The 26,426-nt window shown below is 43.2% G+C and overlaps 2 protein-coding genes across 3 annotated transcripts in view; one reads left to right on the top strand and one right to left on the bottom strand.

Moving 5' to 3' along the window:
- LOC139316304 (transmembrane protein 126A-like) lies at positions 1-11,303 on the bottom strand. 2 transcript variants are annotated; one of them, XM_070942954.1, is made up of 5 exons: positions 11,117-11,303; positions 6,388-6,508; positions 4,896-5,089; positions 2,238-2,352; positions 1-230 (listed from the first exon to the last, which is right to left on the bottom strand). In XM_070942954.1, exons 2-5 carry the CDS (start codon positions 6,498-6,500, stop codon positions 26-28), a joined length of 627 nt encoding a protein of 208 aa, XP_070799055.1. In that variant the 5' UTR covers positions 6,501-6,508; positions 11,117-11,303; the 3' UTR covers positions 1-25. The 2 variants fall into 2 exon arrangements, with proteins under 2 accessions (XP_070799055.1, XP_070799054.1); XM_070942953.1 differs by having other exon boundaries at positions 6,388-6,617.
- Positions 11,304-11,529: 226 nt separating this feature from the next.
- DLG2 (discs large MAGUK scaffold protein 2) overlaps positions 11,530-26,426 on the top strand; it is a 1,162,532-nt gene continuing 1,147,635 nt past the window's right edge. The window contains exons 1-2 of the mRNA XM_070942955.1: positions 11,530-11,694; positions 17,327-18,198. Coding sequence (XP_070799056.1) covers positions 18,180-18,198 — 19 coding nt within the window. The 5' untranslated portion in view covers positions 11,530-11,694; positions 17,327-18,179. The remainder of the gene's footprint in view (positions 11,695-17,326; positions 18,199-26,426) is intronic.

Below are 26,426 nucleotides of genomic sequence, written 5' to 3' on the forward strand. Positions count from 1 at the left end.
AAAAGCTAAACACCCTTTTAAAGGTTTATTCTCTGATTTCCTCGGGATCCCTTCCAGGTTCAGGCATGCGGATCGCTTTGAGATATATGTCGTAGTGTCTTGAGGCAAGGTACGCGCCAAAAGCAACTTGGATGAAAGCAGCAAATCTCATCTTTTTGAAAATCGGTTTACTAAGCAAGATCCAGAATCGCACTGCATTGTCTTTGTTTGGCAAGGGAGCAGTATAGTACCTGGAAGAGGGAGAAAAGGTTATGAAGAAGAGTTTGGCTAAGATTGCGATAGCTTAGGAATTAACAGCTTTGTCACTCAGTTAGAAAGGACCCATTTCCCAGTTTAAAACAGACTCCACTACCGAGAAGGAAATAAATTGCTAACAAGTTTCTTTCTAAAATTTACCATCCCTGAATAATGTTATTCAAAGAAGGGTACTGGTAGACCTCCACTTACAGACATTCGTTTAGTGACCATTTGAAGTTAAGACGGCATTGGAAAAAGTGACCTTTGACCATTTTTCACACTTAGTTGTGGCATCGCCGTGGTCACGTGATCAAAATGGGCAACTGGCTCATGACGGTTGCAGTGTCCCGGGATCAAGTAGATCCCCTTTTGCGACCTTCTGACACGCAAAGTCAACGGGGAAGTCAAATTTACTTTACAAACATATTACTAGCTTAGCAACTGCAATGATTCACTTAACAACTGTGGCAAGAAAGATCGTAAAATGGGGGCAAAACTCACTTAACAACTGACTTGCTTAGCAATGGCAGTTTGGGGCTCAATTGTGGTCGTAAGTTGAGGACTACCTGTATAAAGAAGGGTATAGATTTAGGTGTAAAGCTTTTGCAATAATGGGTTTTAATTGTAATGTTAATTCATTACATTCTGGAACCCTGTTCCCTCTTCCTACAGGTAGTCCTTGTTTTATGACCACTTGTTCAGCGACCATTTGAAGTTACGTTGGTGCTGAATTAGGGGACTTATGACAGGTCTTCAAGTTCTGGCCATCGCAGGATACCCGTGGCCATGTTACTGGTTCCCAGTTTAAAAGATTACAACATTGCAATACCCCATGGCCATGATTTCCGTCATTTTCTGCTGGCTTCCCTCAAGTAGGGAATTGGAAGCTGCTTAATGAATTGATGGCAGCAGCCAGGACTATGAAAATCGCTGTTGCCAGGCGATTTTGATCCCAGTTGTCATCATGAGCCAAGGACTACCCATATTCTCATGAAGTTGAAGAAAACATTTAAATTAAGAAAATAATTTAGTACATAAAGACAGGAAGGCACAAAATCCTACCATCTACACGATCATGTTGGATAATTACATACAATTAAGGCTTACATCCCAATGTTTTTCTTACCCACATAGTTTAAACGGTGAAAGATCATCAATGAATGCTTATATATTGAAAACAGACTATCTCGCAAAACCGAAGCAATGGATAAACAGGACTTTTGGAATTATGCCCAGATATTCCAGGAAAATGGAAGCTTATAAGACTGAAAGCACGTAGTTTCGTAGAAATTTGATTTTCAAGCAAATGGTTAATAAATAATAACAACAAACGCCGCTCCGTGCTCCTGTCAGCTGACAGGAGCGCCGCGTTACCTGCAGCCTTCAGCGGCAGTCGGCCCGAAGCCGACCCACTGGACTAACGCCGGAGCCTGCGACCAGCGATGCTGGGAGGCTCCCGAAGACGCACCAGTTCAAGCAGTGGGCGTAAGCGCAGCTGTCGGCTAAAACTGACCCGCCGGAAACAAAGAGGAGCCTGCTACCAGCCACGCTGGGAGGCTCCTGCAATCCTTTTCGGAATACAGCGGTATTGGGCGTGAGCCCTTCACGCTGTGGTGGTGGGGCTCTACCAACACTGCGAGCCCCAGCCCTTTATGCCAACAATTGGCCTTCAGCGAGCTCGGGTGCAAAACCCTTCACGCTGGCAAGCTCAACCAAGATGAACGGGAGCACTATAGAAGAAAAGACTCCACTAATTTGGGAGTAAATGATCAGAAATGGGCAGCTCAGCAATCTCTGTCTTGTCCAAATCAGACCAAGTCTGAAAGCTGGGAAGCAGAAGGAAGAGGAGCTTAACAGCTTGTAGACTCGGTCCATAGACATCAGACGAGAGTTAACCCATTCCTGACCGCTGGCCCCACGATCTATGAGAACACAATCTTGGTTCCTGCAAATAAAATGCTAACAAGAGTGCTTAATATAACAATGCGGTTGAAACATACCTTGTAGCCAGCAATGCATTCAGAGGCAGCGCTAGAATGACGGGGTAGAAAAAGCCCATGACAGCTCCTACTAAACCACCTCTCACCATAGCACAGATTTCACAATTTAATTTACCTGAAACAATAATGGAATGAACTGAATTTAGTATTTGTAGTTTAAAATCCTGTTCCAGAAAAATTGCAATGGACATGCTGCATGCTGATAATGTTCCTTTTGTGGGATTAGGTTAGGCATGGAGCATGTGACACAAAATGTTATTTTCCAAGCACCATTGGAACATTTAAAGTGTCCCAAATTCCTGTGCTTGCTTGCTTGCTTGCTTCCGTCCTTCTTTTCTTTCTTTCTCTCTCTCTTTCTTTCTCCCTTCCTCTCTCCTGCCCCCCTTCCTTCTCCCTGAACCATAAATTAGCGCAGTAGTCCATGCCAAGTTCTACTACATGGCCTGCAAACTAATTGGCCCAGGGTTATTTTAATTATTTTTAAATTATGGAAGCACACATTCAGGAATGCTAATATCTTAGCTAGTTTTCTGTAGGTTGCATAGGTAGCTCCAGGATGTCCATCACCCTTTCTGGTGGTCCTAATCAAAACATGAAGGAACATGGAATTGTTTCAGATTTCCATTGCAAGAGAACACTCAAAACAAATTTGAAAGAAATGCCTAATTTTTTTGGCCTTGGGTTTTTCAAACTACCCATTCTGAATGCAGATTTATATGTCTTCAATCACTTTTTCTCAGATAGCCCTGGCAATTTTTAAGATGTGCTGACTTCAGCTCCCAGAATTGACTGGGGAATTCTGGGAATTGAATTCCGCGTATCTTAAAAAAGCTGTCATGGTTGAGAAACAATGGATCAGAGGAAAAATTCTGTATATTTAAAAAACAGTTTACTCTAGTTTGGTTGCAATACTATCAGAAAAATAGATTGTTCAGACTACATTGATGCCTGTCCGAATTTTGCTGCCTATGTCTTTTCCAGTGCTGCTTTAGTTTCATCAGTATTTTCTTAAAGAATGTTTCATAAAATGGCTTTGGAAAACACGCATCCTATTGGATGCTTCTGCCTTGGAATAGGCAGAGCTTCAGTAAAGATGCCACTTCTCCACAATGTAGCAGCCATAGAAAAAAGTACAGTGTGCATCTTCATGTAAAAACGTGATTAATATCCTCAACTGGAATCTGATTACCTGGCAATTGAAGTATTGCAAGGTGCTGTACATGGGTCTGCCCTTGAAGACTATCCAGAAGCTATAGCTGGTCCAAAATGCAGCAGTCTGAGAGTAGTAATGGGAGCTTCTTAGGTCATGTCCATGTATCATTGCTGTTGGGCAAGCTGCACATGGCTTCTAGGTGCAATTCAAGGTGCTGGATTTTCACGGTAAAGGGTCTGGCTATTTTGAGAGTCCATTTGCATCCGTTCATTTCTATCCATGTGAATAGGTGCTCTCAAGTACAGTCCGTTAACAATTGTCATTTTATGAGATTCAGGAAGCATGCCTATTCTGTTGCAGCCCCCGGTTATTTATTGAAAAGACACAACTTCTAATAAACAGCATTCACCAAAGATACATACAATGACCACTCTCTTAGCATCCTGGATATTTCAAGTTCCTTAAGGCATCACTCTGCCTTACAGGCCTGAACAGAGAGTTTGGGGACCTCCTGTCAAGTCTTTATGAATTCTAATGTTTTCTCTGGGTGGTTATGTTTCTAATTGTGTTTTTAAGTTCTGTTTTTGTAATATTGTAAGCTGCTCAGAATCTCTTTGAAGATAGAACCTTTGAAAGCAGGAAGGCATTCTAGCATCCTAACCAGGGGTGGGCTGCTGGGGGTTCACAGGGGTTCGGGAGAACCTCAAGCTAAGATTCTGTGCAGTTTGGAGAACCCCCAAATCCCATTCCTGGCTGGCCCCGCCCGCCCCACCCCATCCCTTCCAGGAGTCCCCACGCGACTCATTTTGGATGCAGGTAAGTGCAGGGTGCACGTGGAGGCTCAGGAAGGGTGAAAAATGGGCCTACCGGAAGTTTGGGAAAGCTGGAAATGTTTCCGGCCTCCGGAGCCTGGGGAGGCTGTTTTTGCCCTCCCGGAGGCTCAAGAAAAACCTCTGGAGCCCAGGGAGGGCAAAAACGCCCCCCCCCCAAGCTCTGGTGCAAGAGGCAAACTAGGCCACACCCTCCATGGCCACACCCACTCAGCAACTGGGCAGAGAACCCCTTGCTAAAATTTTTGAAGCCCACCCCTGACTCTAACCAAGCATGATAAAAGGTGAAATGTGTTGGAAATTATTCTGGGAATTGTACAGTGCAGTGAATGGAAAGAAGAAACTCATAAGAATTGGAGTTACAACTTTAAAATAAGGTTTAGCTCATCTGGAGCAGTTAAGTACCAGGATCTTACTTAACTATTACACACTACTCACTAAAATGGGTTGTGTTTTGTGGGGCACAATTAAAAAAAAAAGAAAGAAAACTTTGACAACCAATTCCAGAACCACCACTTAGAAATTGTTATTTATTAAAGCGACCATGTAATAAAGAGGATGGAGTCCAATCTGGCTCAGTGAAGGTAAGTCTATTCCATGCCAGAAATATCAGAATAGTCATTACAGAGATCGAAAAAATTATTGAATGATTTGGATGAAGTCTAAAACACATACCTGTCCTCAAAGAGTGATTTACTACAGCCTCATAAGCAACTGCAGTTGTGGTGAGTGGCACTATGGACATGGCAACAACCGCTGAATAACGAGCCTGTGTGACATGCAGAATCTTCCGAAATGAGTTATTAGATATTAAGGCAATGAGACTTGAATTGAGGGCAAGAGCGATGCTTCCATTTTGGAAGAAATTTCTGTAGAAGAAGAGAAGGTTATTATTGCTACTGCCAGCACCAATGAACTACCACACTAACCTGTTTATCAGCACAGCGCACCACACGCTATAGCAAAAAAAAAATAAAAAAGGAAAGCAAATATTCTCACTCTGAAAGCCTAAAATAGTATAGAATCTCATATGACATATTCCTGAGGACTAGTTTCTTGATGGGTACATTTTTTACTAAAAGCAATCGGGTTCATACAGTGGTGGCAACAAGACTACTTTCTGCTAAGGGAAGGCTGACATTTTTAGGCAAACAAAAAGCATTATTGAAATTAGCATCCTTTGTCAAATCAGCATCCATTTATTGCCACCACTGTACGAACCTGATTGCTCGTATCTTTCATAAAGCTAGTCCTCAGGAATATGTCATGAGATTCTATACTATTCTAAGCTTTCAGAGTGAGCCTTAAGGTTGACAGATGCGTACCTGTGCAGGTGAACTGCTGAAGCAGTAATGAATGCAAAGACTATTTGGGCAGCAGACACAGCCCTGCTCACCTCCTAAAGCAGGTGTGAATTATTTTTTCAGCACCCACTTTTGAAACTATTTTGTTTGAGGGATGGGCACGGTTATGGTTACATCAGAATTTCCAGTATACTTGGGGGAGAATTAATATTTTCAACAGTTTCCTACCCAAATTCAATCCAATTTTAAGGAGTTTTTAAAAAAGGATCTATGAAACATCCTCTTTCCATAAAATAAAAGAGGCAAACAGAGACAGTAAGTTTGAATTCTGGTCTCCATACAGTATTTTCTGCTGTATTCTGGAGGTTCAGAAAATAAGAATCTTTTCTTAATTATTTACATTGCATTATCAGATTCCCGAGTGCCTTGAAAACAGAACTGTCAAAAGGTAGTCCTTGACTTATGACCACAATTGGGCCCAAAATTTCTGTTGCTAAGTGAGACAGCTATTAAGTGAGTTTTGCCGCATTTTGCTATCTTTTTTGCACAGTTGTTAAGTGAATCAATGCAGTTGTTGAGTTAGTAATACAGCTGTAAATGTGTCTTCCCCATTTGACATTGCTTGTCAAATGATCGCAAAAGGTGATCACATGATCTGCAATTGTCATAAAAATGTGCAAATTGCCAAACGATCAAATTTTGATCATGTGACCATAGGGATGCTGCAATGGTGGTGTGAAAAATGGCCATAACTCACTTGTTTCAGTGCCATTGTCATTTCAAGTGGTCACTAAACGAAAGATTGTAAGTCAAGGACCGCCTGTATTTAAATATTCAGATATTTGGGAAATGTTAGTGCTCACTGATCTTGCTGAGGCAGCCTTTCAAACCTCTTCTGCCAGCTGGCTTCTGGGATTCTTCTCGGATTATTGATTTTTTTCTCCATAGGATGGTCCAGAAATTCTTTCCCTGCCATTTTAATCTCTGGAGCGTTGAGGGGATAAAGGGGATTAAAAGAGAACATACATAATGGAATTGTAATGCTTCAGTAATGCTTCTTATCAGTGCATTGGATCTCCACTTTTTCCCAAGCCTAAAAAAAAAAAAAAGAGTGCTTTAAGATTCGTTTTAGATTTTCAGTAATTAATAGATTTCCTTAAAGCACGGAAGGAACCTGGAAAGTTAAAGTGCTGTAAGGAATAGCTTAGAAGTTCATTGTTCTTGTTCAGTCTGCAGCACTTCCGAAAGATGTAGAGTCAATAACGTTTTATTATTACAAAAAACAGGGTGCTGCATGTCTTTTCCCAAAGAAATCTTTAAATTATCACAAAATATAATTGCCTCCTGGTACATGCTTAATAAAACAAAACAAAACAAAAAAACTGAATGCAAACTTAGAATAGAAGGTCAACTTATTTTCCAAAGCCACCAGAGGGCAAGACAAAAGGCAATGGATGGAAACTGATCAAGGAGAGAAGCAGCCTGAAATTAAGGAGAAACTGCCTAATAGTGAGGACAATTAACCAGTCAAACGGGTTGACTTAAGAAGTTGTGGGTGCTTCATCATTGGATGTTTTTAAGAAGAGACTAGACGGCCACTTGTCTCAAATGGTATAATCCCGTGATGGCGAACCTATGGCACGCGTGCCACAGGTGGCACGCAGAGCCATATCTGTGGGCACGCAAGTGTTGCCGTAGCTCAGCTCCAGCGCGCATGCTGGAGGCCTCTGGAGGGCATCCGTGGGGGTGGGGAAGGCTGCTTTCACCCTCCCCAGGCTCCTAGAAAACCTGGAGCCTGGAGAGAGTGAAAAATGGGCCTTCCGGTCCCACCATGCCATCATGTGCCAAAAGCGGGGGGACCGTGGGTGGGTCATGCACACATGCACGGGGGGGGGGTGGGACGCATTGAATTATGGGTGTGGGCATGTGTGCGTGCCCCCCCTCGTTTCCCCCACTTTTGGCACGTGATGGCAAAAAGGTATAGTTTCTCCTGCTTGATAAGTGGGTTGGACTAGAAGATCTCCAAGGTCCCTTCCCGCTCTATTCAGATTGATGTTACAGTGCCTTCCCTCTAAACAGCATTTCAAAGACTTATCATTCCAGTAAAGGGTATTAACTACAGAGGGCCATAATATCCCATATAAATATGTGCTCTGTCCTTGCTCCAAGCAAACTACAGAAGATTTTACCCATTATTTATTGTGCTCTATTTCCCCTTCAGCATGTGGAAAATTTCTGGATCCCCCTCTTGATAAGGAAATCATTTTGGCCTGATTCATATAAAATTGAATATGTAATGAATTGAGAGAAGGAACAATGCTATGGAAATTAGCAAGCTTTACATGGGCTGCTGCTAAACAGTATATATCAAAAGTTTCTAATGCCTTCTGATATTTTATTTGCTGGAATGAGTGTATTAATGTTTTCACTGATTATTTTTAATATAATTATTTTATTAATGCCATTTTTAGGTAGGTTTTATTTTCGTTACTACCAATGGCCAAAGCAGTAACTAAATTGAAAGCTGTCCAGAGTCATTTGATTAAGTTTGGCAGATATAGAAACTGAATAGATTGTTTTATTGATAAAAGCCCATTTATTTCTCTAATGCCAAGAAAGCAACAAAGAAGCTGGTAAATTTTTATACATCAAAATCCTGCTCTTCCTATTGTTAAGCCTAAACAATGGAAACCATCTATGCTGGAAAATGAAGAACTGTAAAATGTCTCAATTCACTTTAATAACTTCCTGAAACACAGATCAATCAGTCAAGTCACTTTGCTCCAATGCCCTACATTCATTTTTTCCCCCTTTTATTCCTATCTATTTTTATATACGCTGGAAAACTGTAAAGATCAGAAGCCTCTCCCTCTCTCCTTTCTTCCCCTTTGCTTTTACTTTCCATTTGTGTGGTTTTATTCTGTAAAAAAGGTTTAATAAAAATTAAAACTGATTTGAAGATGCAAAATACATGCACAATGCTTTTAGGTATGCTAAATCACAACTGCCTTCAAACTGCTGGGAATCTTTTTTCCAAGGCATTCCTAAACTTTTTTGCCAACACACTTCCCCTACATATCCCAGCCCCTAAATGAACACTTAGACTTAGAATAACTTTATTGTCACTTTGAATGTACACTAATAGGCATACATTAAAATGAAATTTCATTGCATACAAAGGGTCACCCCTCCAATATACACTACATGACTAAATAAATACAAAATTACACACACATGACACAAAGAAACAACACAGTCTAGTTCGTATGCATACATGCACATGACGAGGAAAACGAATCTTGCCAGTTTACCAGGCGGATGACATAGGGAACCAAAACTGTTACAGAATCTGGTAGTCCTGCTAGAAATACTTCAAAACCTCCTCCCAGAGGGGAGCAACACAAGGGAAACTGAAAACAAGGCCAGGAAACTGGGAAAGGCCTATTTATTGTCACAATGTCACTAAAAGATTCTTCATGCCTCCCCTGGGCTATTCTTGCATCTCACAGGTTGGAAAACATGGGGCAACAAGTGTCATTTCAACAGTGAGATGGGCAGCATATAAATTTAATAAGTGACAGTTGGTTGTTCTCTGAAGCAGAAGCTGACCTCACACTCCCATGCTCTGATTTACACTGGAGTGCTTCATTAGCCCGAGAGACAACCCATGCACGTTAACTCCATTTCCCTCCCTACTATCCTTCCCTCCCTCCCTCCCATCCACTCATTCCTTCCTTTCTTCCTCCTGTCCATCCACTTCTGTCCCTTCCTTCTGTCCCATCCATTCCTTCCTTTCTTCCTTCTGTCCATTTCTTCTATCCTTTCCTTTCTTTCACTCCTTTCTTCCTTCTGTCCATCAATTTCTATCCCTTTCTTCCTTCTGTCCCATCCATTCCTTTCTTCTTTCTGTCCATTTCTTCTATCCCTTCCTTTCTTTCACTCCTTCCTTTCTTCCTTCTCTCCATCAATTTCTATCCCTTTCTTCCTTCTGTCCATTTCTTCTATCCCTTCCTTTCTTTCACTCCTTCCTTTCTTCCTTCTGTCCATCAATTTCTATCCCTTCCTTCCTTTCTTCCTTCTGTCCCATCCATTCCTTCCTTCTGTCCATTTCTTCTATCCTTTCTTTCACTCTTTCCTTTCTTCCTTCTGTCCATCAATTTCTATTCCTTCCTTCCTTCTGTCCCATCCATTCCTTTCTTCCTTCTGTCCATTTCTTCTATCCCTTCCTTTCTTTCACTCCTTCCTTTCTTCCTTCTGTCCATCAATTTCTATCCCTTCCTTCCTTTCTTCCTTCTGCCCCATCCATTCCTTCCTTTCTTCCTTCTGTCCATTTCTTCTATCCCTTCCTTTCTTTCACTCCTTCCTTTCTTCCTTCTTTCCATAAATTTCTTCCTTCTCTCCATCCACTCCTTTCATCCCTTCCTTCCTTCCCTCCCTCCCTCCTTCCACCCACCCACCACTTTCAGCACTTAGGAAGGTCGGACCAGATGCAGGAAGAACCAACCCCACCTCCCCGTTTTGCAGCAGCGTTTGCAACCAGTTCCCTCTCGCTGGTAGCAAAAAGACTCCTAGTCCAGCAGCCTCGCCCTCCCCTTTTACAGCCCCCTCCCTGCGTCGGAATCCCGGATTAGCGGTTTGCTTGCAGGATACGACCTTCCCCAGCTGGGCAACGAAAGGTCTCTGCCGGAGCTACGTAGAGATGCACGTCTTCCCTTCTGCAGCGATTTCCTGCATCGCACCCACGTTAACCAGCCCCCCCCAATTTAATTTAATTTAATTTAATTTAAAGCCCATTCGGCAGGAGAGAGAAGCCAGCGCGGAAGGCCTCCTCCCGGTTTCAACAAAGAAGAACCTGACTAAGGTGGCTCAGTGGCTAAAGACACCGAGTTTGTCCATCACTAACAGTTAACAAGAGTTGGAAGGGACCTTGGAGGTCATCTAGCCCAACCCCCCTGCTCACGCAGGAGACCCTGTGCCAGGGATTCAAACCGCCGAAACTGCCAAACCTTTCCGACCGACAAAGCTGCAGTGTCTTTTTAACCACTGAGCCACCTAGTCAGGCAGATGGTTTAATCAGAAAGGTCGGGCGGTTCGAATCCCTAAGTATAGGTCTCCTGCGTGAGCAGGCAGGGGGGGGGGGTTGGACTAGATGGCCTCCAAAGGTCCCTTCCAACTCTGTTACTGTTACAGAAAAGGGCCTGGTGGCTCAAGTGGCTAAGACACTGAGCTTGTCGACCAGAAAGGTCGGGCGGGTTCGAATCCCTAAGCACAGGTCTCCTCCTCCTGCGTGAGCAGGGGGTTGGACTAGATGACCTCTAAGGTCCCTTCCAACTCTGTTACTGTTACAGAAAAGGGCCTGGTGGCTCAAGTGGCTAAGACACTGAGCTTGTCGACCAGAAAGGTCGGGACCTAAGTACAGGTCTCCTCCTCCTGCGTGAGCAGGGGGTTGGACTAGATGGCCTCCAAGGTCCCTTCCAACTCTGTTACCGACCAGAACCGACCCATTGGGGGGGAGGGGAGAGACAGGGGACAACGGAGTTTTCCCATCCGCGCCTCCCCCCCCCCTCTTCTTTCCCAGCAGCTTCCACCTACGTTTTATAGGCGCTTCTTTTGTTTTGCTAGCCGGTCAGACGGAGGAGGTGGGGGGGGGGTGTCTTTCCTAGTTCAGCCTCCCCCGAACCCGCTCCGGCTTCGCGAAGCGCTGAGGTCGCCTCGCGGCTCGGCTGGGGTCACACGCCGCCCTCGGGCGCCGCCATCTTGGGCCGGTCACGTGGCCCGCCTCGGATTGGGCGGCTGGGAGAAAGGGGGCCCGCGCGCGGGAGACGCCCATTGGCCCGCCCGCGCGCTCAAGCTCCTCCCCCTTCCCTCCCTCCGGCCCCTCCCCCCCACCCCTCCCCCCCGCCTGCTTGTCCGGCCGTGCTGAGGCGCGTAATATCAGCCTGACCGGAGTGGCGGCCGCGCTTCTCTGAGGCGAAGCGATGTCGGTGGCCGCGGCGGGGGTGAAACTGGCATTGGCGTTACTGCCGTGGTTTCCACGCAGATGGAGCTGAGCCGGCGCGGCCGAGCGAGCGAACGAGCAAGGCCGGCTGAAACGGACGGACGGAGGGACGGAGCGGCTTTAATTTCCACCCTTCCCCGACCCCTGCGACGAAGGCTCAGCCGCCAGCGCGGTAATAATCATCTCTCTGCAAATATATATATTATATATATTTATATATATATATATATAAAATCCCTCCTTTGTGGGGGAGGAGGGACACCCTGGGTTCATCATCCCTCCGCTTCGCCGTGGCACGGACTCCACTCCCCATCGTTCCCAGCCGGCGTGGCGAGAAGGGGGCGTGTCGGGGTAATAATCCCTCTCTGGCGTGTGGAAAGAAGCCCATCGTTCCCGGCAGCCTGTCCTGACGGTGCCACTCCCCCCCACCACCACCACATCACCCTCGTTCCCAGGATTGACAGGCGTCCTCTCAAAATGGTTGGTCAGTAATAGTAGAGTTGGAAGGGACCTTGGAGGTCATCTAGTCCAGCCCCCTGCTCACGCACGAGGAGACCTGTATTTAGGGATTCGAACCTTGATCGACAAGCTCAGGGTCTTAGCCACTTGAGCCACCTAGTCAGGTTTGGACCAAGGGGCCCTTTTCTGTAACAGTAACAGAGTTGGAAGGGACCTTGGAGGTCATCTAGTCCAACCCCCCTGCTCACGCAGGAGTGCTATACTAGGGATTCGAACCGTCGCCCTTTCTGAGGGTGCCTTGAACTACCATTCCCATCATCCTGGGTTGGGAAAGGTGGTGGTGGGGGGAGGGAGAGATGTGAGTCCAGAAAGGAGACTTTGTTCCTGTGGTCCATTGTTTTTCCCACACGCAAGAAGGTTTGGCTCTTGAATTCCCCCCTACAACTTCTTCCTACACCCCCTCCCCTATTTTGACATCCCCGTTTTTATTTTGACATCCCCATTTTTATGCTTTTCTCCTCATTTTCCTACAATCCCCTTTTCTTGTTTATTTAGGTTGCTTATTTAATCCCTCCCTTGAATCTTGCTTCATCCTTGCCTCCGGTCGCTTGACACTTCGTTTTTATCATTTACTCCCACCCACTTTCCAACCTGCTTTAAAACATCTTCCCACCCATGAGCCTGCCTTCTCACTTGCTGCTTCTTTTCACTTTTAGTCCCTGCAACCTTTTTTTCCCTTTTTTGGGGGGCCTCGATTCTCCTACGATGAGACATTCATTTATCCCAGTTTCCTTCTCCTTGCTTCCCATCTGAACAGCGTTTGCTTCACCTGAAGTGTTTAACCAACTTAGTTAAAGAGCTAGCTTATTTATGTTGGGTTCGGTTTTTAATGGTTTAGCCTGCAGACTCAGATCCAGTGCATTGTGCTAATCCAGAAAATGAATTAATTTGGTAACCAAGTGGAGCATCCGAAATATTCGTTTATTCATTTGATTTGTACAGTTGTCCTTGGTGTTCTCTGATCTTGGTGGTTTTCTTGGCAGATGTTTCATTATCTAAGTAGGTAACATCAACAGTTTGTCATCTGTATACAGGTAGTCCTCAATTATCACATTTGAGCCCAAAATTTATGTTGTTGGGTGAGAAATTTGTTAAGTGAATTACTGCAGCTGTTAAATTAGTAATACAGTTGTTAAACAAATCTGGTTTCTTCATTGACTTTGCTTGTCCAATGGTTGCAAAAGGCGATCACATGACTCTGCGACACTGCAACCGTCATAAATGTGAGTCAGTTGTCAAGCATCCAAATGTAACTCTCGTGACCATGGGGATGCTACAACGGTTGTAAGTGTGAAAAATGGTCATAAATCACTTTTTTCAGTGATGTTGTAAATTTGAATGGTCACTAAGTGAACTGTTGTAAGTTGAGGACTACCTGTACGTTGATGTGAGTCTAGGAGACTTTTAATAAAATACATACACAATATAAAAATAGAAAATAAAAATAACCACAAGCGACAGGTCATAATATAATCAATCAGCCAGACAGCCAAGAGATGGGCTCTGTGATACACCCAGCGCTACAGACTTGTACACAAAGCCAATTTTTCAAAGCTTTACAAAACGCCAACAGGTTCAGGGACACTTTAACCTTAAGTGAGGATGATGTTCTAAAGCAGGTGTCCCCAATCCCTGGACCACAGTCCGGTCCGGCCCGGTACCAGGCCATGACCTGTTAGGAACCAAGTCGCACAACTTGAGGTGAGCGGCAGGACAGCGAATGAAGTTTCATCTGTATTTGCAACCATTCCCCAGCGTTAGCATCACCGTCTCAGCTCCACCTCAAATCAGGCATTAGATTCTCATAGGAGCATAACTCCCCCCCCCGCCCCCCAGGGCAGGTCCAAGGAAAAATTGTCTTCCACAAAACTGTTCCTGGTGCCAAAAATGTTGGAGACCTCTGTTCTAAAGGGTGATTGCTACGGCAGAAAAAGATCTCCTCTTCGGCCCCACCAGCTGATAACTTTGTAGCTGACAGTGCCCAGAGCATCTCTCCTGCCACTTGAGATAGGATGGGTAGAAAAGATCAATTCAGTTCCACCAGCAGGTTTCAGTTCACCTTCTCTGGGTAAACCTTGTCTCAGTCCCATCAAGCTGATGATTCTTGCCATTTTCTTCTGCTGCACATTTCTCCATCTTTTATTTTCTCCCCTGATGCACCCTGACTCACCCAGAGACTCATTTTCATGTAGTCTATTGCTGTATTCATTTTCCTGTCTATTATTCACCTCTGCTTTCTTTCCTGCCAGTTTTCCTTGCTGCCTCTTAAAATCTATTTTTTTGGTTGTCTCTATATTCCCACTGGGCACATCTAGCCTTTGCTGGGGCCTGCTGATCTAGGATCCTTTCAGATTTTCCTATTTGATTCATTATCTTAATGGTCCTTCATTCCACATCGAAAATAAACTCACATTGCTTCTTGTAAGGCCTCACTTCAACTTCTCTTTTCCCCTTCTTTCTTATTTTTCTCTATCTCAGACCTGCCAAGATCTTTAAACTTTGTCATGCCTCAGTTTTTATGCAGCTGCTCATTACCCTCATGTAGAAATAGTGCTCTGGTTCACATAACCTTCCAATTCAACGTCTTCAATGTTTAATAGCATCCTTTCTTCATTTTGCTGCTGTTGCTGAATTATAGGAGCAGAGGATGCTCCTAAAAAATACAGGACTAAAATTCTGACAGTGCATTAAGAGCATCGGAGGAGCCTTTTTCCAAATCCCAGGAGTGAAGAGATTGTACGATTTTGAAAGTACAGTTCCTTTTTAGTCATGTCATCGCTGCTCTTGAATTCTCACAGATTATTTCTGTATTTTTTTAACAGGACAGTTTTCTTCATTTCCGCCCCTCCCCAAAATTAGTTTGCTTGCATCTGTCAAAAATTCAAAAGCATATTTGTTTCTCTAACTTAATTCTAATAATTTGCTCGACTCTCACTTTTTAGAGCTTAGCCTTTGGGTTCCTTATTCAGATGCAGTTCTTATTCCCCAAAGTTTTCACAACTGTTTCTGTAAAGAGCCATGGTGGTGACCTAGGGAAAAAAAATGCAAAAATAGTTACTAAAAAAATAAATGTTCTAAGCCAGAAAACAGAGATTTTTAAAAAATGTCCAAGAATGCCAGTCTGTGTCTCCCCTTCTGCTCCATCTGTTATCCACATCACACCCTGTAAGAAGCCTACTGTATAGAACCACAAAGATGATCTTGGAGAATGTTTTTTAAATTTTATTTTAATTTTTGTTTATTCTGCGTTTATTATTTTTGTATAAATAACTCAAGGCAGCAAAGTTACCAAATACTCCGTCTTCCTCCCATTTTCCCCTGAAAGAGAGTGACTGGCCCAAAGACACTCAGTTGGCTTTCATGCCTAAGGCGGGACTAGAACTCTCAGTCTCCTGGTGATTGGTTCAAAGTCATCCAGCCATCTCTCAGGCCTGAGGTAGGATTAGAACTCACCATCTCCTGGTGATTGGCCCAAAGTCACCCAGCTGGCTTTATATTCCTAAAGCAGAACTAGAACTCACAGTCTCCAATTTCTAGCCTGGTGCCATAACCACCAGAGTTACGCAGAGATCTATGTAGAGATTATAGATAGAAAAATTAAAGCATGCTTTGAAGGTTGGAAACGGCAAGCAAGAGAAAGAAGCTCAGCCACAAGCTCCCCCTTAATTCACTTAAGCAGGATTTCTCAAGTGGGGTTCACACGGTCCAATCAGGTCACAGTCCAAGGGTCACTCAGTCTCAGACCCCACCTCCTTGCACCTGGTTGGAAAACTCTTGGTTCTCAGGAGAAAGAATTTTATTATGACTACAATCCTCCCCCCCCCAATTATCTCTTTCTTCCCCCTTCCATTCCCAAAGCTCGACCTTCTTCACTGTGGCAGCCTTAAAGTGCCAAGTGGGAGGGGAGGAAACAGGTTCCAGGGCTGACATATAATTTATTTTCAGAAAGCAGAGTCAGAACCAAAACTGTGTGACCGCCAATGGTGGGTTAGCATGCCGGAGTGTGAGATGGGTGTGGGGATCGCACTCCTGTGCAAGCAGGGTGAGCAAAGCGCCAGCCAATGAGTCAGGAAGAGAAGAGAGAGAAAACAGCAGGTGGCGAGAGAACGTGCAAGACTCCGACATCATGAGGCTTCCCTGCTGGGGCTCTGCTTGCTGGCACCCCCCTGCTTTTCTGTAGGTGCAGCACCCCTGGGGGCTTCATCTAGGGTAGGTACATGAGATTTGGGGCTGGCCTGGCAGCAGGAGCCACCCACAAAGGTGGCAGGGCGAGAGGAGGGTCACTAAACAAATGGTTGTAAGTTGAGGACTACCTGTACTTACTTTGTGGCCTGCTTCCACATTTATTTAATTTCTACAGCTGCCCATTTCAAATAAGCGTCTGCCGGTGGCAAGCGCAATCATAAAACAATCACAAGGATGTCCTTGAGTTACAACCACAATTGAACCCCAAATTTCTGTTGTTAAACGAGACATTTGTTAAGTGAGTTTTGCCCCATTGTATGACCTTTCTTGCCTCAGTTGTTAAGTGAATCATTGCAGTTGATAAGTAAGCAATCCTGTTGTTAAGTGACTTCCCTATTGATTTTGCTTGTCAGGTCGCAAAAGGGGATCACACGAGCCCAGGACATTGCAACCGTCATAAAAAGGAGTCGGTTATCAAGGGTCTGACTTACCATCACGTGACCCTGGGGATGCTGCAACGGTTGTGAGTGTGAAAAATGGCCATAAGTCACTTTTTTCACTGCTGTTGTAACTTTGAACGGTCACTAAACTAACCGGTGTAAGTCGAGGACAGCCTGTATAGTAGAAAAATAAATATACAGATAGTCCTCGACTTATGACCACAATTGAGCCTGAAATTTCTGTTGTTAAGTCAGACATTTGTTAAGTTGCCCCCATTTTACAACCTTTCTTGCCACAGGTGTTAAAGTGAACCGGCGCAGTTCATAAACTGGTAACATGGTTGTTAAGTGAATCAGGCTTCCCCGTTGGTTTTGCTTGTCAGAAGGTTGCCAAAGGTGATCCCGTGACCTTGGGAAACCAGCAACGGTCATAAGTATGAACCGGTTGCCAAGCATCTGAATTTTGATCACATGACCCCGGGGATGCTACAGAGATTGTAAGTGTGAAAAAACGGTCATAAGTCACTTTTTTCCCCAGTGCCGTTGTAACTTCGAACGGTCGCTAAATGAACCATTGTAAGTCGAGGACTACCTATATATAACCGCCAAGAAAAGCAGGGGGGGGGAACTGTTCTTAAAACTCTGCTCCTTTCTCGGTAGGTTGGTTGCTGCTCCTGAGCTAAGCGCGGAATGACCCGACTCCGTTGTTTGCTTCACCAGCCTGCCCTGTGAACAGCACTGTCGCTTTAATAATCCCATGTCAAGGGATTGCTTTCAATCCTCTTGGGTGTAATACAAGAGGATCAGAGGGATGTTACAGACCAGAAGGCTGGGCGGAGAGTTTACAAATGAAAGTGACAGGCTATGCGGGTAACCAACTGAAACTTCGGAGCTTAGTTTCCAGTATCCAGAAGACCAGGATGTCTGTCTAATGGGCAAAAAAAAAAAAAAAATCCTCGTGACCGCATCAGGAAGAAAGAAAAATAATTTCTCTTTGAATTGCCTCCAGCTTCCTTAGAATTTTAGTTGGATTATTTAAAACGGGATCGGGCGGTTTTGGACTGTGGAATACTGAGATTGCCAAGTTTTTGGACTGTGTGCCTTAATTGCATTTTTTTTTTTTTTTGGAACATTCACTCAACTTCTGAATACAATATACAAAAAATCCTTCATGGTTGGAAGAGGGAATTCTTAGACGCTTTTGTAAACGGATGTGTGTTTTCTCCGATATATTTTTATAGCTTGGGAAATACTTTGCAGATTTTTGACAACTGCTTGTGGCAGGAATTCTCTTCAAACTCCCCTCCCTGCCTTGCTCTTTTCCTGGTGATGTTGGAAGTTTTTAACTTGAGGAATTACGAGCATCCTTTGGGGGAAATGAAGAAATAAGAGTCCTCTTTTTAAACTGAACCGTTTTTGAGTGGGACGGCAGACTTCAGACTTCCCAAGATAATCCCAGAAAGACTCTACAGTAAATAAATATTTTCATCCGGTGCCAGAAGTAACAGCAAGAATGCCAGTGAAGAAGAAAGGTGGGCTATGAGGGATTTTTTTGGTCTGTCTTTTGAACATAATTGGATATGTGACATATGCCATTTTCCACTAAAAAGCATTTGAATAGGAGAATGAAAGTATTTTTTGGTGGACAGGGGGAAAGAGCATTTCATGCATCTTTGTTTAGGTGCAAAAAAAACCCCTTAAAAACTTCAAATAAAATTGTTTGGAAACCTAGGATCTCAAGTTTTGAGTTCTCAGCTTGAGCTTTTAGCTTTTGTAGCGTTACAGTAAAGGGAATTGAGAGGGGGGAAACAGCTCCAGTTATTTTATCCCGGCAATAATTCCAGCATAAACATACATAAATATAAATGTGGGCAGGATTGATGGAAGAACTCCCGGATAGATCTGAGTTTACAAAATTATGACTTTAATTGCTTACCTCACCCAACGTTATTAACTATAGTGATGGCTTTTTGAGGGGGAAGGTGTTGTCGTTTTCCACTATTTTAGATATATTCCTGAAACGCACAATAATAGCTCTTAACTTATTTTTAGCTGTCATGAAGTCAACAAAATTAATAGGAAACATGAATCGGGATCTCCCACTTCAAACATTAGGTTGAATAAGACTGCTTTTTAAGTGTGTCATGAATATTTTAAAAATTCTCTAGTAAAATATGGTTTTATGTTTTAAAAATAACTCTGAAATGTCCAAATTGGCTCCACGTCATCAAATGCAAAACAATAACAAAACTGTTTTTCACTGTTAAGGAGAGTGCCTCTAATATGAAAGGGGGAAGTGTTGGCTACTGCATTTTAAATGTATCTTTATTTCATTTCCTCTGTCCTCATTAAAATCCTTGACACTGAGTACAGCTTTTGTCTGAACCACAATATGCCTGTAGTTCTCTATCAGAATAAATGATAAGTATTTGGTCGTGTGAGGGAAACTAACAAGAAATCTTTTTGCCCTAAGGATAAAATTTGGCACAAAGTAATATTGTTCCCTGTTTCATCCCAGCCTATTTGTCTTTTCAGAGGGCCTTTTTGTTTGTTTCTTTGTTTTAGCATATAAAATATTTCTGGCTCTCTGTTTTGGAGCTAGAAATATGTTCTCATATTTGCTAGTCTGGAACATAGGTATAAATCAAGCGAGGAAAGAGGAGAAAGGAAAAATTATTATTGCTTTGGGTTATTGTAATTCCTTGACTTGCTGTTCCCAGATAATGCATTAATTAATGGTGACATCTTTACGATTCAGCTTAATCATTGCAATACACCTGATTGGTGTTTTTATTTCTGAAAGTAACGGGAATGCACAGAGAGGGAGATAATTGATTGTACTACTTATTTGTCATACTGAGTAAGCAGAGGGAGCTTATCTGTCTTCCCCAAATTTCCTTCTTGTCAGATTTCTAGATTTAGAAAGAGCAAATTCCAAATCTCTGGACCATTTTGGCTGGGAATTCTGGCAGTTTGTCATCTCAATACATGCGGAAGACATCCGGTTGAAGAAGGAAGTCAAAATCGAATTGAATGATTCCTTTCCTTCCAAGTGTTTGATTTTGTGGAAATGTTTGGCCCTGCCATGGCTGTAGCCTCTCTGTGCAGGCATAAAGGTTTTCAGAATCTGTATCCTGGTGATGAGAGATAGAGAGAGAGAGAGAGAGAGAGAGAGAGGAAGAGAGAGGGAGAGAGGGAGAGAAGGAAATATTTTTGATATTTGTGCCAGAATGAGATGATGTTAAAAAGTTGATTGCTTTGATCAAAACTCCAGATCCTTTACCATGTAGGGATAAGTGTCAGATGAACTTGGCTGTAGACTCTCCAGAAACTAGGATGAACAAAGATAGAAATTATATTTTTTATTGTATTTCAGAAACACGTGGGAATTTTAATTCAGGATTTATACTTGATTGTACACATTTCACACTTTATACAAGTCTTATTGTACAAGACTTGTTGTACAAGTCATCTTATTTTGAGTCCTGTTACTGTCCATCTCATTCATCTGCGGTGATTCTCAATCATCCAGGTCATAGTTGTCTCAACAGTGCTTTTTTTCCCCAAAAGGCAACTGGACTCGGTTTTTTCCTTGAAGAAAGAGCCTTGGTAGTACAGTGGTCTAAGGCACCCTGTTATTAAGCTGGTTATTAAGACCAGCTGCCTGCAATTACTGCAGGTTCGACTCTCGCCAAGGCTCAAGGTTGACTCAGCCTTCCATCCTTTCTAAGGTAGGTAAAATGAGGACCCGGATTGTGGGGGCAATAAGCTGACTTTGTATAAATATACAAAAGGATGAAGGCTATTGCTTAACGCATTGTAAGCCTCCCTGAGTCTCCGGAGAAGGGCGGCATATAAATCAAATTAAAAAAAAAAAAAAAAAGAAGACGACGGTTTCGCTTCTCATCCAAGAAGCTTCTTCAATTCTGACTGAATGGTGGAGAATGGAAGGATTTATATTGCTTGCAGTCATCTGGTCGTTAGCACTCTCTGTGAGAGTCGTTAAGGTCCCTTGGAGGTTTAATCTGTGCCCTCAGGGTCACCTGAATAGTACAAATGGGTGTGGAGCCTTCCTGGAGCTGCTGAAAAGGACTGTGTTGTAAACAGGAGTTAGGTGGTGCGGTATCCCTCCCCCTCTGTTGAGAATGTGGACAGTAAGGTCCACATTTTGGATAGAGAGAACCATTGGTTTGAAAGAAGGCTCAAAGAGGCCATCTACGTTAAGATTTGACAGCCCTCTCTTAATAGCGGGGGGGGGGGGATACAACACCACCCATTTGCCCTACTCAGGTGAACCTGAGGGCACAGATAAACCTCCAAGTGGCCTCAACACAGTGGTGGGATGCTGCCGATTTAACAACCAGTTTAGTTTACGCGTGCGCCTAAGGCTCTTGAACACAGCACTGAAAATGGAGCATTTACCTTCCAAGTCAGCAACGGTAAGTAGAACAGTGGGGTGGGTGGGTGGGGGTGGAAATCAGCTGTGCCGTGCGATTGAGATGAGCTACAAAGCAGGAGATAAAGGACAGGATAGAGTGGGGGCGGGTGGGCAGGGCCAGCTGATCGTCAGAGCTACCGATTCGCTCAAACCAGTCCGAACCGGCTGAATACCACCTCTGCCTCAACGATTCTCAGAGAGAGTGCTAACGACCAGATGACTGCAAAGAAGATCGATCCTTCCATTCTCCACCATTCAGTCAGAACTGAAGAAGCTCCTTGGATGAGAAGCGAAACGAAGCAAAACATCTTTCTCAAAGGAAAAAAAAAAACCTTTTTGAAGAAAAAGGCACCTTTGAGTCCATCTCAATTCTATTTTAAGTTGCATCTCCTCCTCCTACCTGAATCCCATAGCTAGAGCCGTTCAGATTGGCTCACAGTAAGGGGCAGCCGTGACCTTTGCACGTACAAGAAACATTACATGGATTTTTTTTTTCTTCTTATCCTGAAGAAAAGCCAGCTTCAGCAAAAACTCAGCATGAGCAGATGGGACCCCGTGCATCGAGGCAGTCACACCTGGTCTTTCTTGCAGGTGTAAGCATTGCAGATTTTTTTGTCTTTCTGCAAGCATCCTGCCTCGAAACTTAAATCTATAGGAATAATCAGTTTTGCAAAGGGGGAAAGAGATGGGCTTATTCTCTTCCTTCGTTTGAACCACCATGGGAATCTTATACCTATGGAGTGAATTGCAAGAGGTCATTATAGTATAGCTTGGTCAGTCCAAAACTGACCAATAAGCATAAATTATTTTTCCCAGTTTTGGTTTGACCAAGCTAAGACTAGTTATAATGTAAAACGTAAAAATCTACATAGAATATAAAAAATAGTCTATGGTTACCGTATTTTTCGGAGTATAAAACGCACCTTTCCCCCCCCCCCAAAAAGAGGGTGGAAATGTTGATGCGTCTTATACACCGAATACAGCTATTTTTGGCCTCCCGAAGCCCTGCCCCGCTCGTTCCATTTTTTGTGAAAAATAGGCCCATTTTTCGCCCGTTTTTCGCAAAAAATGGGGGCGTTTTTGCCCTCTCCCAGCCCCCAGGAGCACTCTGCAGGTCTCCCAAACCCTCTGCATGTCTCATTTTTTGGGTGAAAAACGGCTTGGTTTTTTTGTCCATTTTTGCAAAAAAACAGGGCACGCAGCAGGCTTGGGAGGCCTGCAGAGTGCTCCTGGGAGTTGGGAGAGGGCAAAAATGCCCCCGTTTTTGTGAAAAACGGCACACAGAGGGTTTGGGAGGCCTGCAGAGTGCTCCTGAGGGCCAGGGAAGGCAAAAACTTTTTTTTTCTTATCTCTTCAAAATCTTGGTGTGTCTTATACACCAGTACGTCTTATAGTCTGAAAAATACAGTATGTTTATATTCTACGTAGATTTTTACATTAACTAAATAGATTTTATATAATCTATGTAGTTAATGGTATTAATTACAGCTCTACTTGCACATAGAACAAAGGTGTGGGTCAAACTTGTGAGTTTGAGGCATTTTAATATGAAAATGCTGTAGGTTGGGGAGCAAGTGTGTGGATTATGACACTATAATACTGCTGAGTAGTCATTCAACGCCATTATAAATAAACAAGACCAATATTTTATACAACATTTCTGTTTCAATTCTCACTGAATCTTATTGGTACAATATCTGGGTGTGTTTACAGTATATTGGGGGGGGGGGATATTAAGATTTAAACAAGATCCAGCCTGATTGAAGAATGACAGCCTTGTCTTACTAAAATAAAAGAGCTCCTAATATATTTTAGATAACTTGAGAAATACTGTACATTAAATATTCAATATGAGGATTAGCTAGAAAATCATACCCAAAGTCCATTTTAGTGGGTAGTATTTATTCTCAAGGAAGGCTTAAAAAGAAGCACTGAAGAGCAATGGATTGAATTGAGAAGATGCTTTTTTTTTTTTTTATTTATTTGATTTATATGCCGCCCTTCTCCGGAAACTCAGGGCGGCTTACAATGCGCTAAGCAATAGCCTTCATACTTTTGTATATTTATACAAAGTCAGCTTATTGCCCCCAATAATTGGGTCCTCAATTTACCTACCTTAGAAAGGATGGAAGGCTGAGTCAACCTTGAGCCTTGGCGAGATTCGAACCCTGCAGTAATTGCAGGCAGCTGGTCTTAATAACCAGCTTAATAACAGGGTGCCTTAAACCCCTGTACTACCAAGGCTCTTTTAAGCAGGAAGTTTCAATAACATTTGTTAGGAAACAGCCTGAGAAACTAGCATTAGATCTAAAAACTGGCTTTCAACTAGTGTTTAGGCTAAAATTGGTTTCAAGAAAATCTAGGATCAGTACTATAAGCCACTATCTTCCTCTGGAAAAAAGTAACATTTAAGGACAACAAGGAGAATATACAGGTAATCCTCGACTTACGACCACAATTGAGCCCCAAATTTCTGTTGCTAAGTGAAACATTTATTGAGTGAATTTTGCCCCATTTTACCACCTTTCTCGCCACAGCTGTTAAGTGAATCACTGCAGTTGTTGAGTTAGTGACACGGTTGTGAAGTGACTCCAACTTCTGACTTTGCTTGTCAGAAGGACGTAAAAGGGGGATCACATGACCCCGGGCCACTGCAACGGTCATAAACATGAGTCGGTTGCCAAGCATTTAAATTTTGATCACATGACCATGGGGGATGCTGCAACGATCGTAAGTGTGAAAAGCAGTTGTAAATCTCTTTTTTCAGTGCCGTTGTAACTTCAAATGGTCACTAATCGAACTGTTGTAAGTCGAGGACTACCTGTACAGTGGTTGAATGCTTACATTTAATAGCAACATGGTTAAAAAAAATACTCTTTCAATGCTCTTTTAATTGGGGAATGTTATGGGTAAGGGGTTTTAAATTGGGAAGCCATAAATTTAATTTCGTTTTAAAGTATTTTAATATTTGTATTGTGTGTTTTTAATTTTGGCTGTTCACCGCCCTGAGTCCTTCGGGAGAGGGGGCGGTATAAAATTTTTAAAAATAAATAAATTAATAAAATAAATAATGCCAAGAATTGGACAATGTTATATTAAGAGCGTGTCCATCTAGTCATCAATAATGAAATCTGGGGACTTTATCTTGGATGGCCATTAAGTCCAATTTATGCATCAAAATTGCAGATTACTAGATTTACTGTCATCCCCGAGAACTACCTGTAATTTAAACTAACAGGCGCAACAAAATTCTGTAACGAGGTATGGAGCTATAATGAGTACTTTTTAGGATGCCAACCTGTTTTTTTTCTTTTTCTATCTTGCTGCATTTCATTCTCCGGTTTTCTATGGCTTTCCCTTCCACAGTGAACCAATGTTCTGTAGCTAATGAGTACGCCAGAGCGTCATTAGAAGGTTGATGGTTTCAGAAAATCTTTGGGCCAACTTCTCTCACCTTCTTTCGATTTCTCAGAAAGCGTCCAGGCCCCGAAGAATCCCCCACAAACACCCTTAGAAAATAAAATCAGCAAGTAGCTGCAGCCCAGTTTGGGAAGTTGAGTTTATTTTCCAAATTCAGCCATGCTCTTGAACAGGGGTCTCCAACCTTGGCAACTTTACTCTGCTAAACAAATAATTCCCTCAACACTGACAAACTATTTACTAAGTCTGCACTACTATTAATCTTCTCATCGCTCCCACCACCCATCTCCTTCCACTTATGACAATTTTGTTGCTTGTATCCTTATGATTTATACTGATATTGTTTCCTGATTGCTTATTTGTTCCCTATGACTATCATTAAGTGTTGTACCTTATGATTCTTGATGAACGTATCTTTTCTTTTATGTACACTGAGAGCGTATGCACCAAGACAAATTCCTTGTGTGTCCAATCACACTTGGCCAATAAAAAATTATATTCTATTAAGACTTGTGGACTTCAACTCCCAGAATTCCTCAGCCAGCAAAGCTGGCTAAGGAATTCTGGGAGTTGAAGTCCACAAGTCTTAAAGTTGCCAAGGTTGGAGACCCCTGCTCTTGAAAGCTCAGCTGCCCCCTAAAATAGGCAAAAAGTAAACTGAGTAGATTGGTGTAGAACAGGATGTCAAACCCGTGTTGTCACAGTGTTGTCATGTGACGTATCGCAACTTTTTCCCCCTTTGCTAAACGGCTTGGCCAGTGCGTGACACATCTGGCCTGCAGGCTGCGAGTTTGACAGCTGTGGTAAAGAAGGTTTTAGCTAGGTTGCTTACTGAGAAATCTGAGATTTATGACTATAGACCAGGGGTGTCAAACTCACGTTGTCACAGCGGCGTTACGTAACATATCGGGACTTTCCCCTCCGCCCTTTGCTAAACTGGGCCAGTGCGTGAGGCATCTGGCCCATGGGCTGCAAGATTGACGGTTCTGTTGTAGAAGGTTTTAGCTAGGTTGCTTACTGAGAAATCTGAGGTTTATGACTTCCTACAGACATGAGAGCCATTTGGCACCCATGCTTTCCAAATCTTGAATGTTTTCCTTGGACTAAAATTGGTTATAGATTTTTCTCAGTCATCTGGAATTAACCAGAGCGACTACCACTAATTGATAGGTCTGGTTTCTGGAGGGAACAGATTATGGCCTTGCTTCCTGTTCTTCATCAATGCAGACTTGAAGGATATGCATATGTCTATACATATGGGGCAGCAGGCAAGCCCAAAGAAAAATTCATTCTGTCCTTATAATGTGAATATTGGAATATTTTGTGTGGTAGGCATGGACAACCTCTGGATTACAGAATAACAGAGTTGGAAGGGACCTTGGAGATCTTAATAATAATTTTATTTCTATACCACCCTTCTCCCGAAAGGACTCAGGGCGGTGTACAGCCAATTTAAAAACACAAGACACAACAATGATTAAAAATCAAAATAATTAAATAGATTTGGCCGGTTTAAAACCCCAAAAATTTAAAATACCCCAATTTAAAATCATTATGTTGATAGCCCGGCCTGGCGGAACAACAGGGTCTTCAATGCGCAACGAAACACCCGGAGGTCGGAGATCTTACGTATTTCCGGGGGCAGTTCATTCCACAGGGCTGGGGCTCCCACAGAGAAGGCCCTCCCCCTGGGTGTCGCCAGCCGACATAACTTGGCCGATGGCACCCTGAGGAGACCCTCTCTGTGGGAGCGGACTGGCCGGTGGGAGGCTACTGGTGGCAGAAGTCGGTCTCGAAGGTACCCGGGTCCTATGCCATGGAGCGCTTTAAAGGTGGTAACCAGCACCTTGAATCGCACCCGGAAGACCACTGGGAGCCAGTGCAGCTCACACAGGAGGGGTG

This window comes from Pituophis catenifer, unplaced genomic scaffold, assembly GCF_029215685.1.
Source record: "Pituophis catenifer annectens isolate HBS135680 unplaced genomic scaffold, rPitCat1.0.hap2 SCAF_4, whole genome shotgun sequence".
NCBI classification, from domain to species: Eukaryota; Metazoa; Chordata; class Lepidosauria; order Squamata; family Colubridae; genus Pituophis; species Pituophis catenifer.